Raw genomic sequence first — 18,375 nt, forward strand, 5'->3', positions numbered from 1 at the left:
TTTTAAAATACGACTAATATCCGACTTCTCACTATTCCAACTGCGCCTTTATTTTCAGCTCTTACTGGATGAATTGCACGAAGTCTGTTTATACATATCTTTTGTTTTATTACATCTTCATTTCTAAAGAAACTCATTTTGGAAAATTCAGAAAGTTTTAAACATTTTATAGAATCGAAAAACTTTTCGAGATAATTTTTACCGTTGTTGTAAATCATTACTTATTGTTGAGGTTCTGATATATTCAATTCTGTTTTGTCTGATCAATCATTTGCTACTCAGTCAACCATAGTTGGAAAGTCAGTCATATACTTGGCTTTGATGTGATACTTTTTGAAGGAAGCGGATCAGGCAATTCCTGATATAATTAATGAATTATGACAATCTCAATAACAAACAACGATGCAGATCTTCTAGAAGGAGCTGACAAGGTTCCTTTCATCTTATCTTTCAATCATTACAATCTTTGTAAATTATGCAAACTGCAAAAGTAACCTGTTTGTTGCAAACATACTCTCTTAATAGTATCGCTAATAGCTAGAAGTATGACAAATCTTTTTTAACAGTTTGCTATTAAAACAGAAACGAGTGCAACTCACTTATGTTTATCAGTTGAAGTTGTGTGTTTACTGCCAATGACATGTTACAAATTTCGAGGAAAGAAATTGTTATATTCGTATGTTCTAAAATGTATGTAGGAAGAATACTATATATTCTTCCTCAGTTTTTCGAATGTTTTTTTTTCACAAGTATCGAGTAACACATGAGATGACTGTACCTAGCAAGACATGAAGCCGGAAGAATTCATCTAACAAGTGATATCATTTATTAACAGTAGCTTCCGGAAAGTTATAGTGTTTTTTTTTTTTTTTTTTTTTTTGTTCCTTCTCATAAAAACTTGAAATACTTGAAGTACGTAATTATTCAAAAAATAAACATCTTCTAAATACCAAGCTTTTCAGAAATTTCTGGACAAATTTGTCTATTTACCCATTTTTTTTTTACATTTGGATATGTAAAATGAATTTCTCTCCTTGTGACAGATTATACAACAGGCTAAAAATTACTATTCAAATAATTCTTCCTTATTCCAGCAGTTCTAATTCCGGATGAGTGAATCATGTTTTCGTCCATTTTACTTATGCCTCATAAAACATGATTCTATGTTCCTATAAGAAAACAAAATTTGTTATGATCCGAAGAAACGAAATCAGTAAAAACGAACAGCACTGAGAGAAACAGAAAAGAAAGAAATGACCGAAATAGCAATTCCCGAGAGAGTAGAACTAATTCCTTCCGATATTTACTGCTTACATATCACTTCACAGATATTTGCCAGTTGCCCAAGTGCCTATCATAATCTATCCGTTCGGGAAATGCGCCTGGGTGGCATATGTGAACACTATGCCTAATACAACGTTTCATTTCAATTTCATCCCTTCATTGTATTTAATTTGCTTAGTAAGGCACTTTCACAGGCCTTCACAACTTGCTTGCTTAACTTCCTATATTCAACAAATTTTTATAAATTCTTTAAAACATAATTTAAAGACTAATTCGATTTAATCTTTGCAATTTTTGATTTTGTAGACGAAAAATTTACATATTTAAATATTTCTGTGACATATTGCACTTAAGCATTCATAAGTATTTTGTTAATCTTATTAGAATTAATGGATCTAATTTTAAGTACATAAATTCGCATATTTAAAAATTACTGCCAATCTAATCTGTCGGTGCACTTAACCGAATGGATTGATAGAGAGTTTCGCAAACATCTTTCAGTGGTTTATTTGTATAAACCGGTTTAATCAGAAGCACTTAAAGATATATGTATTACTACAAGAAAATGCATATCATATCATTAAAAGATTTTCAGAATGGTATTTTGCTCATGTAAATTGATTTTTACATTCATTTCAAGTTTTTAAAAGTTATAGTTTACGTATTTCGCAGGTTCAGTCTTAAAATTATATTTTTTGAGTCTAGATTTGTACTTTTATACTAATAACCGTTGGTCAGTAATCGAATTTATTCATTGACCTAGAAATTTTCTTTTTTTTCAAATTTTTTTATAGATGAGAGTATGGTATGTAGCGTGTCAAAAGTTGAAAGTTTAATATCTTATCACTAATTCGTATTATATTTCAGGAATGATAAGATCCTGATAAGAAATGTTTTCCAATATTATCTTAAATTTATTATCACTCACTTTTCCTTCCTATTTTTCCATCTTAAGTGAAAGTACTCAACATTTCTTCATTCCTGATATCTTACAGTTCTCATTTTTCTCCTCGCAGATAATTGGGCACATTTCTTCTCTCATACATGAGCTACTAACTTTTTTTCTAGGCAGAAGAATTCATTTATTCACAAACATTAAATACCTTAATAACAAATTTTTAATAGCTTACATCTTTCCTCCATGCTTTATCCATGTTCTCTTCTCACAAAATCACTTCTGTTCAATTTCATTCAAAATGCGCCTCATATACATGTATCCGTGTCTCTCTATATTTAACTTACAATATTTGGCTTTTGTACATTGCAGTATCTCTCAATTAACGTTGCTTTCAAATTTGTAATGCTTTTTTTTTTGTTTGCTCTTTTTTAGCAACAGTTAAACAAATGGACTATGTTTCAGAGAGTCTGAAAGGTTAACGTAAGAATTTAAAAAATAATTCTAAGTTTGGTGCTTCTTCGAACTTCTCAAACTTTATAGAAGCAGAAATATGTTTACCGTCCCTTAGCTCTTTGGTACATTTCTCTCCTTCCTAAGAAACCTTACATTTTAATTCCTCCAATAATCCATCAATTTTATATTTAATTTATAATTAAAGATACAATATCTAAATGACATGTGATACCATTGTGTGGAAGTGATGCAAAAGAATTGGAATGATATTTTTTTTTTTTTAGGTCATTTTTCCCTATTGTTCTCTTCGAAATATCTTGTAGAACAGGATGATTGTCGTTTTATTTGGTCTCTAAATGCTAATTATCTAAGGGACATCAAGAATTGTTCCCTCATAAAAGTTCAGCGTAAAGGAACTTTCAGTTTCCTTTCACTTCTATTTTTTATTTCTAATTATGGTTTTGGATAAAGAAACCTAAGAATTTGTATACTATTACATGCATTGTCGAATAGAGAAGAACAAAATTTTATGACAACGTCCAGGAATCGCTTTCTGATCAGAAATTGGGAATACTTTTCAGAAGCTTCACATAAACCAAGAAAAGATTAGCTAATGTTAACTGAACAAGGATTCCACGTGAACAGCAGTTGAATATGGGTCAGTCTTCCCAAGATATTTTAACAAAATGGAGGAATGGAGGTGTAATCCATCTAATAAATCGAATGGGAATCCGGGTTTATATTTCCGTATCTGGACACGGAGATAAATACTTTTCGTGAAAATTTAGTGCGGTAACGCAAATGAACTCGGAGACATTGAGGAAAGTCCGAAGTAACTTAACTATTGAACAGTCTCAATCTTGCTGGTGAATTTCCAATGTGTTATTTAGAAAAAAAAATCTTTTATTTTTTTTCCCAATAAATCGTTGACCATACACACTTATGAACTGCATTTGAATGTTTATTATTTGATAGCAATTCTAGATTTCTTATTTAGTGTTTTGCAACAAATGCGACAATGACAGCATTCTTTATATTTTAATAAAATCTGAAGTAGCAAAAAACGAAACTTTTCAGGATAATAAAATAAGCTTGAAGAAAAAGAAAAAAACAATTGTGAACACTTGTGTTAATAAATTTAGAAAAAAAAAAACTGCATTAACATCTTATAAATCCTCTAATCCAATCCATTTCAAAATTTTTTATCTACGTCCTCTGTTGAACATTCTCCGTTGCCCTTTCCTCATATTTCTTACGACAATTATTTTTCGACAATTCTGATTTGCAAAAATTTCTGATATAGCACTGCAAAATTTCGCTTCCTGTTCAGTTTGTGCTCAATTAAACCGAATATTTAATTCCCTGACTGTTGCGCTTCATTAAACACAATTTGGTATTTAAAAAAGATGTTCTTTTCAAAAAAAAAAAAAAAAATGTTGACTGATTTCTCATTGCCTTTTTGTTTTGTTTTTTTTGTTGCCACTCTCATCTGTCTTTTTCGATGAATGAATTTCAAAACAATTTCATAATCACTTTTCTCTCATTCCGTTTAGTTTAATTTTATCATCCTTATTCGTTATTGAAAAAAGATTTTGATTTATTCAGAACTAACCAGTCTACTTTTTCGTTACATACTTTTCTGCTTATTTTACTCGTTTCATTAAATAAATATCATTTCTCATTTCTCTATTCTGGTTTTCCTTAACACTGCTGCACTGAAGTATGCATTCCTTGTCTAAATCTATTGAGTAATTCATTTCGTGCAAGGAATTTCTGGAAGAAATTATTGAATTTTGCGTTTCTCCTACTGAAACATTTTAAATGCAAAATAAATACTATCAAACTTTGCTTGCGATGACAAAGTGGAATGATACCGAAAAACATAAAGTAATATTTACTTTATTTGATTTCTCGTCAAATCTCAGGCTATTCGTCTTGTACAAAGTGAAAGGATCACAAGCTTATTCGTTCGTTACTTCAAATTGTTTCTCCCTTAAAACGAAAGCAATGAAAAGATTACATTCCTTCAACTAAAGCCTATTGAATTGGTATTAAAAAGTTAGTTTAAAACAAGGCAATATTGCAAATAGCCTAATGTAAGTCTGAAATTGAATTGCAGTTTTTGTCTGAGTAAGCTTTGCTACTACAAAAAAAAGAATGTAATTCTGATAATTCAAAGCGTATTTTCACTTACTGCAGTAAGTCTGTCAACATATCAGGCAGATTATCTCTTTACTTTTCTCCCAATATTAAGTATAATAGGTAAGAATTACTGTATCCGCGTTTTAATTACTTTTTAGCATCATAGAAAAGGTTGCTTTAATGGAAATTTTTTCCTAAATAATCCATTAAATAAAAATAAATTCAACTGCGCTTCTCTTTTCTCTGAAATCTATTTTCCAATTTACTGCCATATTTTAGGAATATAAAAATCCTACCTATATAGCAGCAAATTTAATGAATAATACTACAAGATTTATAAGTCTATAAGAATTGAATTTTGCATACTTTTGAACTTTAAGATAGGAGCTAATTATTTCCCCCTTGTTTTGTGTTAGGAAGCCAAATTATAATTTAATTGGTAATGTCTCACATTAATAACGAGTTTAAGAAACAAATGCATTGGTAATCTATGATCGATTTGCTTTTAGCTAATAATTTTAGGTTTTATTCAAATTTTTATACTCAACAAATTCTCAATTTATGATATAAAAAGATAGGAATTAATTAATTCTTTCTTGATTTATAATCAGTGTGGCGATTAACTTTACTTCAAAGCGTGTTATTATTACTTTTGTACTACTACTGATGTTGCTTAGATAATTATTCACTGATCAATTGTTACTAACATATTTCTTATAGCAATTACAGTTTGGTCTCGTCGGGCTTTTTTTTCTTCCTAACACAAAAGAATGTGTATGTTTTTTAGCTGAAGTTATGTACAGTGAGTTAAATTTAGAAGTATCATAGCTTGCATTATTATTTTTGCAAATTAATATTTTAATTAATCCTTTTGAAATGAATTCAAGCAAAATTTCATTTAATTTTACAGGAGTTAATATCTTCGGGACCATTCGAACGCAACTGGCGTGGTATTATTATCGCTCTGCTGGTTATTGCGGCTATGTGTTCGCTTATCATCGCCACTGCACTTCTTATCACTCCGTGTGAGTTATCACCTAGCTATCTTCAGTTAACCTTATGCTTACGAAATGAAGTGCCACAAGCATTGAGAACATCCGAAATAGCACGGGTCAGTTAAATAGGAACGATATAAAGGATTTACTCAATGATGAAAGTGCTTCTACAGCATTCATTTGTACCACAGAAATCTCCCAGTGCTAACTGTTGCCTTTTGCTTTTCATGTCACAGTAAACTTAGGTCTACTCTTTTGTTTACTCCAGCTAAGTAACTGATGAATTAAGCTACACATAAAGCAAACTATCGAATCCTTTTGATCTTAATATCAAATGTTGATGCCTAAATGAAAGGATTCGATAGTTTATACGACGAATAATAGAATCTGTAGGAAATTTACAATGCTAAAATGTACATGATGATTTATGCAAATATATGTATGAAAGAAATTAATGCATTCTATTACTGAAGTAAACAATAGAAAAAGTAAAATGAAAAAAGTCTCATCTTAGTTTACAATAATTGTTGTTTATTAAATTGAGACTTTTGAGACAAAATGTATGTATAATTTTTGAGAAGTGAAGTAATTTCAAATTCTATTGTACTGATTATATCTTCTAAATTTCGTTATTTCTTTTACACGTAAGTGACTGTTCACTAATATTTCACATATATAATTGCCACTGCTCATTGATAACATTATTTATTGGATTGATTATCACATAGCTACTGAAGTTATTTCATTTCACTCAAATGCATCATATGAAATTGTACAAAAAGTAAATTTCGTAGTTCACTTATTTTAGGATTCGAACTTCACAAACTAACTTCATTTACTAATAAAATTGCAGAAGATAGTTTATCTATGATTTCAAAATAATCAAATTTTGTTTGTAATTCCGCCTTGTTCGAAAATCTTCGTCTTTAGCAAAAGTGAAAATATTCAGTTTAGATTGGAGTAACTTGAAATGATGAAATTTTAGCCACTCTTAGTGGGACGATCAAAGGTACGCCGCTAACGTTAACAGATATTTTGTATAATACATTGTTGAGTCCAATAGAGACAATCGAATGGATGGACGATAACCAAATTGTACTTCGAGCTATAAATTCAATTAGAATAGTCAACACTTCTTCATTACCGATTACTTCTTATCTCTATACCAAGGATGACATCCTGGTTGGTAATATGGTACTTGAAATTGGTGATCTTTGATCGGTGACACATAAATGTTTCGAAAAAACAAACATTAATATTACAAAAATTTTTTTGAAAGCCAAATTCATATTTATATTCTTGTTACTCTATTGAATTTACTGTCTAATGAAATAGTTTTATTTTATCAAATTTGTTGAAGTTATTCAGCTGAATAAAAGATGTTTATTTTGAGGGCAGACAAGGACATATTAACCAATTCATTTTCTCGCATGATTCTTCCTATATCGCCATCTCATATGATAACAAGAGGGTAAATTTCGATATTCCCTTCTTAATTTTCTTTTTGGATTTTGAACAATTTGGAGATGGTACTTGTCTAATATTAACTTTTAATATCACTAAACGCCTAATATAAGTGCTGCACTTGGTGAGATTTATAAATTATCCTGGAATACAGTTTCAGAGTGGTAACGCTATGACTTATCTAATTTATTCCATTCAATCTGAGTAAGTCTTTTTGAGATTTTCCATATTCAGTTTGATATTTACTCTATAGATAAATTTTGATCAGTCATTTCTTATCCTGCTATATAATTTGTAGTTGCAGAACATTTGCATCGGTTGGACCGGAAGGAATGGGTGATGAGTTGTTGCAACAATTTGTTTGGAATCCAGCATCAAACGATTTCGTGAGCTTTACAAATGGTTTTGATTATACCTTGTCTGAGATATAATCAAATCAATTTTAAAATATAACAGTTCAAGAGATATTAGCTACTCAGTGTATTTTTTCACATAGCATAGTACACAATTTCATATTTCCACGTGATGCATCTATTAATTTGGCACATTCAAGAGTAAGGAATGAATAAATGAGGAAAGCTTCGCAAAATTTTTCGAAAATTTCAGATTTAGAAGACATTTATTTTTCTAGATAATTCCATCTGTTCTGTCTTCTGAATCAAGCATAAAATTGAAATATAAAAAGACACAATAACTTTTTCAAGATGTCAATAAGCAACATTATTTGTTCATATTTTGTCAGCTAGAATATCTTATGCCTGTTGAACATTCAAATAAAACGAAAATTGTTTTAATTTCCGGACTTTCGTATGGTTTGTGCTATCTACTGTAAAACTTTCGGGATAAGCCTAGAAACTTTCCCTCTTTATTAGAATAATGTGGAAAAAAGGGCCTTGTTCTATCGTCTTATAAGAACGTTCTTTGTACATGATATAATCGAAAAATTTCCAACAGTTATAGTAAATGGTTGCAAAAGAGATTATGTTCTTTGTAATTTCATTTTTGGAAAAAGGCTTTTTCGGAATAACGGTTTTGCAGGCATTCGTACACCAAAATGATATTTATTACAGCGAAGGACCTGATGGCAGCCATTTACACCGGATTACCCGAGATAATAACACATTGGTATATAATGGTATTACGGACTGGATTTATGAGGAAGAGATTTTCAACAGTAATGTAGTAAGTAAATATACAACCGGTAATGCTAATCTTTGGCTGAATAGTTATTCCAACTAATAAAAAGTTCTTTTAAGGGTTTATGGTGGTCAAAATCAGGGCGGTATTTGGCTTTCATCAAGATTGACGATCGTAGGGTTCCACTAATACAGTATCCGCTATTCGGACAGCAGCAGTATCCGGCGATGAACAAGATACCTTATCCAAAAACTGGTGTCAAACACTTACCTGAAATTACGATCAATATTTGGGATAAGGAAAGTAAAATATCTCGAAAAATGGACATTGTTCTTGGGCGGAAAAGGTTATTCTCACAATGTCAAATGATATAGACATGGAAGTATCAGTTTATTCCAAGTTGTATAGTTGATTTTAAATAAGCTTCTATCTATGTTAATATATTTAATTTCAGTAAGATTAAAAATGACAGTTTAAAATTAGACAACGAAATTGTTTTCAGTTTAACAACTTACTTATTCTCAGTTTCCTGGATATCGCTGTATAATGAAGATCTTTTGATAGCTGTATTTGCTAACAGATACCAAAATGTTATATCAATTACAATTTGTACTTTCGACTCCGGAATATGCGTCCTGGTAGGTCACCCTTGCATACAAATCACTTTTTTTTTTCTAAAAGCCCGTTTACTTTCAGAAATTATATCTATAAACAAAAAACTTATATTTAATTTGTTTTGAAAAGAATTCATACTTCATATTTTCAGAATTTCAATCAGTACTATACTATTGCTGGACATAAATTGTGGGCTGAACCGGAAAATTTTCGGATTCGACACTTTTCTAATGATTCGTACTTCATCACTTTACCTGGACATACTGCATCCGGTGAAATATTCACCCAAGTTGCTCGAGTATCTGTACCTGTAAGTTTTGCATATCTTGTAGGTCAGTTTTCTAGTAGTTGAATTTTAATAAGATTTAGTAATGTAGAGGTGAACTACTGAGATTATATTTTGTTTGCAGAGAAGTTACACAAACGGAAGAGTGACATTTCTTACATGGAGTGATTATGATGTGACATCGATCATTGGTTACAATCAGAAGACAAAACTTGTGTAAGCATATTTCCATATCCCGATATTTTTCTGGATAGACTATTCATAGTTTAGGTTTTCGTAAAAGTTGTGGTGATTCCATTTCAGTTAATTCAAAATAAAATTAAAATAATTTGCTTTCAAATATTCGAAGGAAAAATGTTCTAGAAAACGTTTAGAGCAAATCTCTTCCAATTATTTTAACTATATTTCCTGTCATCTACAAAAACGTACCTGTTAGTTTTTCAGGTACTTTATGGCTGCATCACCACTACCATCACAAAGGCATATGTACACGGCTTCATATCATGTGCTAAATTAATTTCATCTTAATTTAATTGAAAACAAAAACTTTTAATAATCACCATTTCTTCAATAGATCACTGAAAACGAACAGAAACTTGACTTTAAAAGTTCAAATTGAAAATTTGATTAAAGGATCAAGAAGATCAGGAATGTGTAAGTCTCTTATTGCAGCAATTTCAGACCAAAAAGAACAATCCAGCAAAATGCGTGACATGTGGTGTTGCACCGGATTGTACATTCCAGGATGTGATACTTTCGAGCAATTTAGATAAATACATTCTGAGTTGTCGTGGCCCAGGCACACCTCGAGCATACTTATCATCTATTTCCTCCAATAACTCATTGGGTAATTGTCCAAAAAAAATAAAAAAATAAAAAAAGAAATGATTGAACATTCCCTTAATATAAACCTCAATTTTTTGATAATTAAATAAACGGTTCTAAAACAAAGCTTCACAATTTTTTTTGCAAGTTATACATGTTTTATGTTAATATATTTTAGCAGGAATTTTCTTATCATTTTAGCAAAAAACTTTACTACTTTGATTAAATTTAAGCTCTAGACTGAAACTTATGTTACTGTTTCAGAGAGGAAAGAAGGGTAATAATACCATACCTGATATTAGTTTGTAGTCAAATTTATACCTGACATTACTTTGTAGGTGAAGAGTTGACAGAATGGAAGAATCTAGAACAAAAGTACAACGAAAAAGCTCTCGCTACAACACGATATGAAAATATTACTTTACGTAATGGATATGGCAAGTGTTATATTCACTCATTTTTAAACCATTCAATTAGTCCTCAGATGATAGGTCCTGAAAGCTCTTTACTTTATAATGTCAAGGCTATCTCGAAACATTGCCAGTTTAACCGAACATCAAATATGGATACAACTAGTGAGTGTTTGTCAAATACACTTACATAACACAGATAAAATGCCAAAATGAAACCAACATTGCAGTAGCAATCGTAAAGATGCTATTACCGCCAGGTTTTGATCAAGCAGCTATCGATATCAAATATCCTGTCATTGTTTCTGTGTAAGTTTTTGATCTGCTCATTTTATTTACAGGTTACTTTTTTCATCATCATTACTTCGCACAACTATCGATTTAATTGTTTTGTTGAAATATTTTCCAAATTTTTATACTATTTACAGGTATACTGGGCCAGGTTCACAAAAGGTTACTGAAGAGATAACACCAAACACATTGGATATGTTTCTAGCATCCAGTGCAAAGTACATTGTTATTTACATTGATGGTCGTGGATCCGGTATGAGAGGGTGGAAATACAAAGAACCAGTATATGGCCATTTAGGGACGGTGGAAATTGATGATCAAATTGAGGCGGTAAAGTAAGTTCTCCAGTCATTCCATTCATTATTTTTAAAAATTTAAGCGAGAAAAGATTCTATTATGGTTTTAAAAATTTTGATCCTCTGCTCTGGAAATTATGAAAATTAAACACTTCAATTCGTTTATGAATATTTTGTTCAAATTGTTTTTTTTTTTAGGATCTTAGCTTCTAAACATCGATTTATTGATTCTATGCATATTGCAATTTGGGGATGGGTAAGTTATTAGTTTTGTAGGATATTTGTAATCACTTTAAACTATACAAATGATTAAAAAAACATATTCATCAGCTAAAATTCAAAAAAAGGAAAATTTTAATCTAAAAGTATCCGCTGAGTGCTTTAACATTGCATGAGCAAAAAAGACTCTTATATACTACAGACTCTCATATAATATTTTACCTAATTTGAACTAAGCATACATGTTAGATAATTTCTCCTTATAGTCTTATGGTGGATTTGTCTCAGCGCATGTGGTCGAGCGTGACGCAAGTCATTTGTTCAAATGTGCTGTGAGTATTGCACCTGTTACGGATTTCAAGTTATATGGTAAGTTTTAAAAAGAAAACAGTAATAAACCATGTGAGAAAACATTTGCGATATTCGAGATTAGTTGCTGATTCATAGCGTTTTAAATTTGAATTCTGAATTCATAGAAGTTTCTGAAGTTGCAGATGCCACATACACGGAACGTTATATGGGTAATGCAAGTGAACTTGCATATGAACAAGCCAATCTTATCAGAAATGTTAGCATGTTCAAAGAAGTGCAGTTTCTGCTCGTACATGGAATGTCTGATGGTAAGAAATTTTGGGAAGATCATTTTAGAATACTTTGTTTGTTTGTCACATTCTTTTTTACTCATTCACAGATCAGACTAAAATTAAGTTAGTATTACTGCTTACACTTGCAACACATATTATCGAGTTGCAACGGCCTTTATTTGCTAACAACCGTAATACATAAATATTAATGCATAGCAACAATACACTTACCTGCAAGTATAAGATGACCTGAAGAAATAAATGATAAAGGATTTAAATGGATCAAATTAAATGAGCTGAAATCACATATTAAGTAGTGCGCACACACTCTGTTTACAACTGAAAAATTTAGACAATGCAGGTAAGCTTAGCTACAACTGCAAGATGAGAGTTGGATAAATGAATGCTTACATGAGACACAATTTGAAATAGTTTTATATTTGTCTAAAGATTACTCAATTAAAACTATCTTTAATCTTTTGGACTCAGTGCAATTTTATTTCGGCATAATTCGGTTTTTTTTTGGCACACTTCCAGTCATTTGGCTTTTTTTGGCTAATAAGGTAAATAGGAACGACCTCTAAACTGTTCTTTTTAACATTTCTAGCAAAAAAGCTGAAGTTTACATAATTCAACGATCATTTTCTAGACAGCACAATATTTCGAAACACTTTTCAGAGTTACAAATCTTCTTTTGTTCAGTATAATTTTCTTGAAATTAAGGCGATGATTCGGAACAGTATCAAATGTTCTTTTTTTTTTTTCTTCTAATTCTAGCTGTTATTTACAGATAACGTCCATTTGCAAAATTCTGCGCAACTGATAAGAGCGCTGGGTGAAGAAAATATACAATTCCAACTTATGGTTTGTCCTTGCAAATTTTAAAATTTTGGTTGAGAGACAAAGAAGAATGTAAAGAAATTCAGAGATTCGATAACCTAATACCTTTTTTTTTTTTGATTTCATTTTTTGAATGAATGAAAGAAAAAAAAAATTTGAATGACCGAAGACCGCAAAATTTGATTAAAGCAAGTTTTTCTAAAGCAATAAATTGAACAAGCATGTCCTTTCTTGCGAAAACTTCAAAAGAACATTCCGTGTAATCGACTAATATTATTATTTTATGGTACTAAAAATTTTATGGTACTTTATGGTACTAACCTTAAATCTTTCAATTTAAGGACTTTCCATAATAGTTTTTTTAATTTGAAATGACGCGAATATAATAATATATTTATAGGTATATCCAGATGCAAGCCATAGCCTAGTTTGGGCCCGTCTACATCTATTCACTATGTTGGTGGATTTTTTTGAGAAATGCTTTCAGCATTAAGTTTATTATATGCTATTCCACAAGAACCCTCAGAAATGAACCCAACAAGAAATTGGCTCAATTTAGGTTGTTTTTAATTCCTTTTTGTTTTGAAATGAAATTGTATGAATTGTAATTGTCGTGCTACTTTTTCTTTTAATTTTCTGATCTTTATTATCCACTACAATGAGTCCTCCTAAATTTACTTCCTCGAATAAATTTTTACACTTTTATCTGAAAATTTGGATTAGAAGAAATGGGATAAAATTTAAACTGAATATTCCGTATTAATTTGTTGAAATGTGCGGTATCTTCGAATTTAGGATATTTTCATAACTTTTATATTTTTTAAATTCATATTATTACCGCCGGTCAATATTCTGAAAGAATTAATGTTTTTATATTGTATAGTTTTGTGATTGTTTCCCAGTTATCTGTATGGATCTCATATAGTTTTGTTTTAACATTAAAATTTGAAATTTTCAAATTTCGAAATTATTTTGTCAACTCAAATTATGCTTTCTGGAAAGCTATCTCTTTGTATATATTGGCTTAATAAATTTACTATCTTAAATTATAAATCGAGTTTGACCGATGATCATTTCTGAAGCTTACTTCCACTCAAAATGTTAGTATTTTGCACAACTAATCACTGAAATGATGTTGCAAGATGACTTCTTTTTCTTCCATGTTCTTTCAATTTATTTGGAAATTGGTAATTGAGTAGGGAAATATGTGAGCAATTGAAACCTGAATATACTTGATATGCTACTATCGATGAAAGGCAACTTTGCATTTATCTGAAATTTACTGTAATATTATATTTGCGGTTTTTTATGATTTGAGAGAATTCCACAAGATTTTGCGAAATATTTATGAATTTTTCGATCGAAGGCTTAAAACTGCGTAAAAATCAAATTCAAAAGCATCAACTCCTTCCTTCGCGCCGATCAATAGAGATGCAGGATTGCAACAAATAACTAAACAGGAGTAACTCATCAATGATCAACTGATCTAGCTAGTTTTCAAGTAATTCATCAATGATCGACTGACCTGAGCCGGCTAGTTTTCAAGTAAGTCATCAGCGACCAACTGACCTGATCCGGTTATTTTCAAGTAGGTCATCAGCGATCAACTGACCTGATCCGGTTAGTTTTCATCAGTTGGTGTTGTTAGGCTTAGTATAACAATAGACTATAAATTTTCATTAGGTGGTTGCATTAAATAAAAGCGTTTGTGAATGTTTCAGATTTGTTGTCGCATTCTCCATTCTGTTACTTCTGGGATATTCGGGCCGGTCAGCGTTGTGCTTTTGTTTGCAAGCATTTTTTGACATTTGCGTTAGGTTTTTTTTTCTGGTTTTTTGTCCGTTGAAAGTAAAACAAAATGCCGGATACGGATTTCGTAATGAAATGTCGCGGACTGCCATGGTCTTGTACAGAAGATGATCTACGTGAATTTTTTGGGGGTTAGTTGATCGTTTTTTTTTTGTCTTTTCACTTTATTAAGCCAAATATGGAAATAGAACAATGTGAGGAAGTTATGAGGTTAAATTTATTGGTTTCATATTTCATCTTTATACTTCGCTACATCAAACGTGGAGAGAAATTTCAGCTATCTTCTCAACTTAATACATGCTGGGTATGAAAGATGTTTGAAAGCTTATTCATGAATCTCAGCTCTGTCTTGGAAATGTTAATTGTCGTCAAAAAAAAAATGTCGTCGGAAGTGTTCATTTCACTACAAGTGATGTACTAATAAGTAGCTTTTTAGCTTTTTAACCATGTCTAAGAGGATTGTTCTGAATGAGGACAGAATGGAGACTGAAACTGAAATAGCAGATTATTGTGAAAAAGGTGGATTACGCTACTTTTATCAAGTGTTATGTTATTTAATAGCAAACTAATAGCAAGAGTTATACTTTGATTAATAGCAAGAGTTATACTTTGATTAATTTTGGTCGTAAATAGAATCTATCAATTATGGTGCAAAATTCATCTTCAGAAGCAGCAAGATCAATCACTCAGATAAAGCTGACAAAAGACCGTGATGGACGTGCAAGTGGTGAGGGATTCGTTGTATTTAGTAGCCGAGAAGATTATGACTTTGCTTTAACAAAGGACAAGAAATATATTGGTAAACGGTATGTGGAGGTTAGTTTTTTCAATTGATTTATTCATTCGAATATTTTGTTGTTATGGTAAATATTTTCTAACAATTTATTGATTTGATTTGTCGTTTAAACTCTCCAGTTTTCTAGGTCTTAAGGCGGTGTTTTCTATTTGGATATTTAAAATCATATGTGCTGAAATGGAACACGGAATGAAATAGTGTAAATAGTTAGAAAATGTGGTTGCTTAAATAACTAAAGTATTTTCTTAAACACCAAATAATTCGATCTATATATATATATATATATATATATATATATATATTGGAAAACTCGTGTGGTGATAGTTTTTCATATTATTGTTGAAATAGATTTTGAAGCTAGATTTTTTAGCCCGTTGTTATGATATGTATTAAATTTCCGAGATATTTTTTCCTAATACATTTGTTAATAATGTTCCATTGTACTGAACTTTCACAATGTCTCATGATACTGAGCCTTTTTAAGCTTCAACAAGTTTCATCGATGGAATCCGATTATGATGATAGCGATAGGCGATATGGAGGATCATTGGCAGATCCAAATTTGCCTGCCCGTGAGACATCTATTGTTAGATTGGCCGGCTTACCATATGGTTGTACCAAAGAAGAAATCGTTCGTTTCTTTGAACCACTTGAAATAGCCGATAGAGGTATGTCCTAATTATCTAAATCCATTTAGCTTGTTCATGTTGAAGGAATCCATTGTTTATGACTTTGTTTCTCTTTCTGCAATGGAAGTGTTTGCGTTTGATTAGAAGAATAGTTATTTAACAGCTTCAAAAATTTTAGTTTATTTAATGTTTATTTGACAGTAGAAGATTTGCATTGTTTGCAGTCTCGCTGTTAGTGTAAATATTTAGTGTAGAAGAATATGGAAGGTTGCTTTTGCGATATTCTTCATTTACTAATTTTTCTAGGTATTGTTATGACTTACGATCGTTACAGTGGAAAACCGAAAGGCGAAGCTTTCGTTGCATTTATTGATGATGAGTCGGCCTCAAAAGCTCTTGCTAAAAATAAGGAATACATTCAGCATAGGTATTGCTCTATTAGTCGATTTAGTATTCTCAATGTTTAATTTCCAATGCTTTATTAAAATAAAAAAGCTTTCGCAGATTGTATTTAACAAGTATGCTTGTCAGATCTGATTTGTGTGTTTTTTTGAAGTTGACCATATTTTGTTATTAAGATATGTGGACATATATCCGTCATCTTATGGTGAGATGCTTCGAGCTTTGGATGGAGGTCTTGATCCGTACGGTGGTGGTCGGGGATGGGAAAGGGATCGTCGCCCGAGAGGGTTGCCATATGATCGTCCAGGTGCTGACCGGGGTTATCGTGATTCCAGAATGCATCGGAATGGTTTGTTTATTTCTAAACTTTTATAAGTAACAATCAGATATGAAAGGATCAGCACAGTATGGGTTGATGAAAGGGATCGTCGGTTCAACTTTTGGGGAAAACGGGGATTTTCTTCTGGAAGCCACGGTGGAATCTGGTTAGAAACGAGTTATTTAGCAAATCTGAATATTTTGTGCCTTGCTGGAAAATCTGGAAATTTCTGAGGTCGCTGCGACCTTGGAAAACATTCGGGAATCTGCTGAGCTATGGTTGTGTTTTGGGTATTAAATGTGAATGTGAACGGGGGGTTGCAGAAGTATGGGCCGACAGATACGGTGGTAGTGGCGACGGTTATGATGATGGGTACGGTGGTGGACGTGGTGGTGGAGGACCGATGCGACGGGGTTGGAGAGATGAACCGCCGATGGGTGGCCATAGGGGGTATTCACCACCGCGGCGTCGTTATACGACGCCGCCACCGGAATACTGTATACGGATGCGCGGTCTTCCATATCGGGCCACGGAACGCGACATAATCGATGTAAGTTGTAATAGTAAAAAGTATATTTACCTACCTAGAATAGGCTAAAAAATAGCTGAACAGAGGGAAACGAATCTGGCGAATAATGCTGTTTCGTGTTGGGGACATTCTTCTGCTTATATTCGGAAGCAGCATTGACTGGCTAATTAATTAACGAAGGGTCTGCACATTTCTGTAGATTGGTTGGTTCAGTTTTTGTGGATTGGTGTTCTGGATTTTGAATTTGATTTGCGGTCATTTCATTACTTTGAGCAATTTCTTGATTATCTTGGCTTTATTTATTCCTTTTTTTTTGCTACTGATCATGACTAATAAATTATTAATTGTTATTAAGAGCACCAAGAGTGCGAATGATAGTTGCACTTTTTATTCATTTTGTGATCACTGCTAATCGAATCTTTCATACAAAATGGAATGTATGAGCAATTTTTTACTTTTTATCAGTTATATTAATTGATCATTAATGCACTTACTAATTTGAAACCCTTATTATGTCGTCTAGTGAAATTTCAAAATTTGTGACTTTTATTAATCTCTTGAGGTTGTTCATTGTTCAAATTTAGTTCTTCCAACCGCTACGACCAGCATCGATTGATGTGTTATATGAATATGGAACGGACCGTCCTAGTGGTGAGGCAATTGTTGAGTTCAGAAATCGAGCGGATTTCGATGCTGCCATGCAACGCAATAGAAATTATATGGGTATATCTTTGTTGTTCGGAATCCGGAACTAAGTAAACCATTGTCTAGTAAAGTCCATTGACTCAAGTCTCTAAATCCTAAGCTTTCGGTCCAAAGAAAGTGCAGGGAGGTTTAGTTCTTCTTGTATTGGTATTGTAAGCAGTGATTTCGAACGATGAACGAAAAAATTATGTTATTATATTCATTCGCATAATTTCTTGCGAAATGTCATTCTATCGATTTCAGGATCACGTTACGTAGAACTCATCCCGGAACAATAAAATCTGTTATGGAAGAAACCATGGATTTCCAGAAATTTGATCTTGTAAAATTTATATCAGCTAGTAATACCGTTCAATACAAATGTTCTTTCCAGTATTTATTTTTTTGTCCTATTTTGTGCTTATTTACAGGCAAAGTATCTAGTAAAGAAGAGCTCTACTACTCTTC

At 31.7% G+C, this 18,375-nt stretch overlaps 2 protein-coding genes across 3 annotated transcripts; both read left to right on the plus strand.

Moving 5' to 3' along the window:
• Window positions 1-377: 377 nt before the first annotated feature.
• Bma-dpf-1 (Uncharacterized protein) lies at window positions 378-13,232 on the plus strand (the record flags this gene model as incomplete). Of its 2 annotated transcripts, XM_043080306.1 has the most annotated exons (21): window positions 378-431; window positions 5,688-5,802; window positions 6,758-6,954; window positions 7,166-7,243; window positions 7,397-7,440; window positions 7,541-7,622; window positions 8,275-8,418; window positions 8,493-8,719; window positions 8,876-9,011; window positions 9,140-9,298; window positions 9,399-9,490; window positions 9,719-9,779; window positions 9,956-10,121; window positions 10,438-10,536; window positions 10,740-10,818; window positions 10,938-11,135; window positions 11,295-11,352; window positions 11,582-11,684; window positions 11,810-11,935; window positions 12,690-12,763; window positions 13,140-13,232. In XM_043080306.1, 21 exons carry the CDS (start codon window positions 378-380, stop codon window positions 13,230-13,232), a joined length of 2,385 nt encoding a protein of 794 aa, XP_042936240.1. The 2 variants fall into 2 exon arrangements, with proteins under 2 accessions (XP_042936240.1, XP_042936241.1); XM_043080307.1 differs by lacking the exon at window positions 378-431 and having other exon boundaries at window positions 5,760-5,802.
• A 1,365-nt stretch (window positions 13,233-14,597) lies between these two features.
• Bma-hrpf-1 (Uncharacterized protein) lies at window positions 14,598-18,206 on the plus strand (the record flags this gene model as incomplete). Its single annotated transcript, XM_043080308.1, has 8 exons — window positions 14,598-14,679; window positions 15,216-15,364; window positions 15,829-16,012; window positions 16,280-16,400; window positions 16,552-16,724; window positions 17,018-17,244; window positions 17,808-17,946; window positions 18,172-18,206. 8 exons carry the CDS (start codon window positions 14,598-14,600, stop codon window positions 18,204-18,206), a joined length of 1,110 nt encoding a protein of 369 aa, XP_042936242.1.
• Window positions 18,207-18,375: the final 169 nt, after the last annotated feature.

Source organism: Brugia malayi (genome assembly GCF_000002995.4).
Source record: "Brugia malayi strain FR3 genome assembly, contig: Bm_v4_Chr3_scaffold_001, whole genome shotgun sequence".
In the NCBI taxonomy this organism is placed as follows: Eukaryota; Metazoa; Nematoda; class Chromadorea; order Rhabditida; family Onchocercidae; genus Brugia; species Brugia malayi.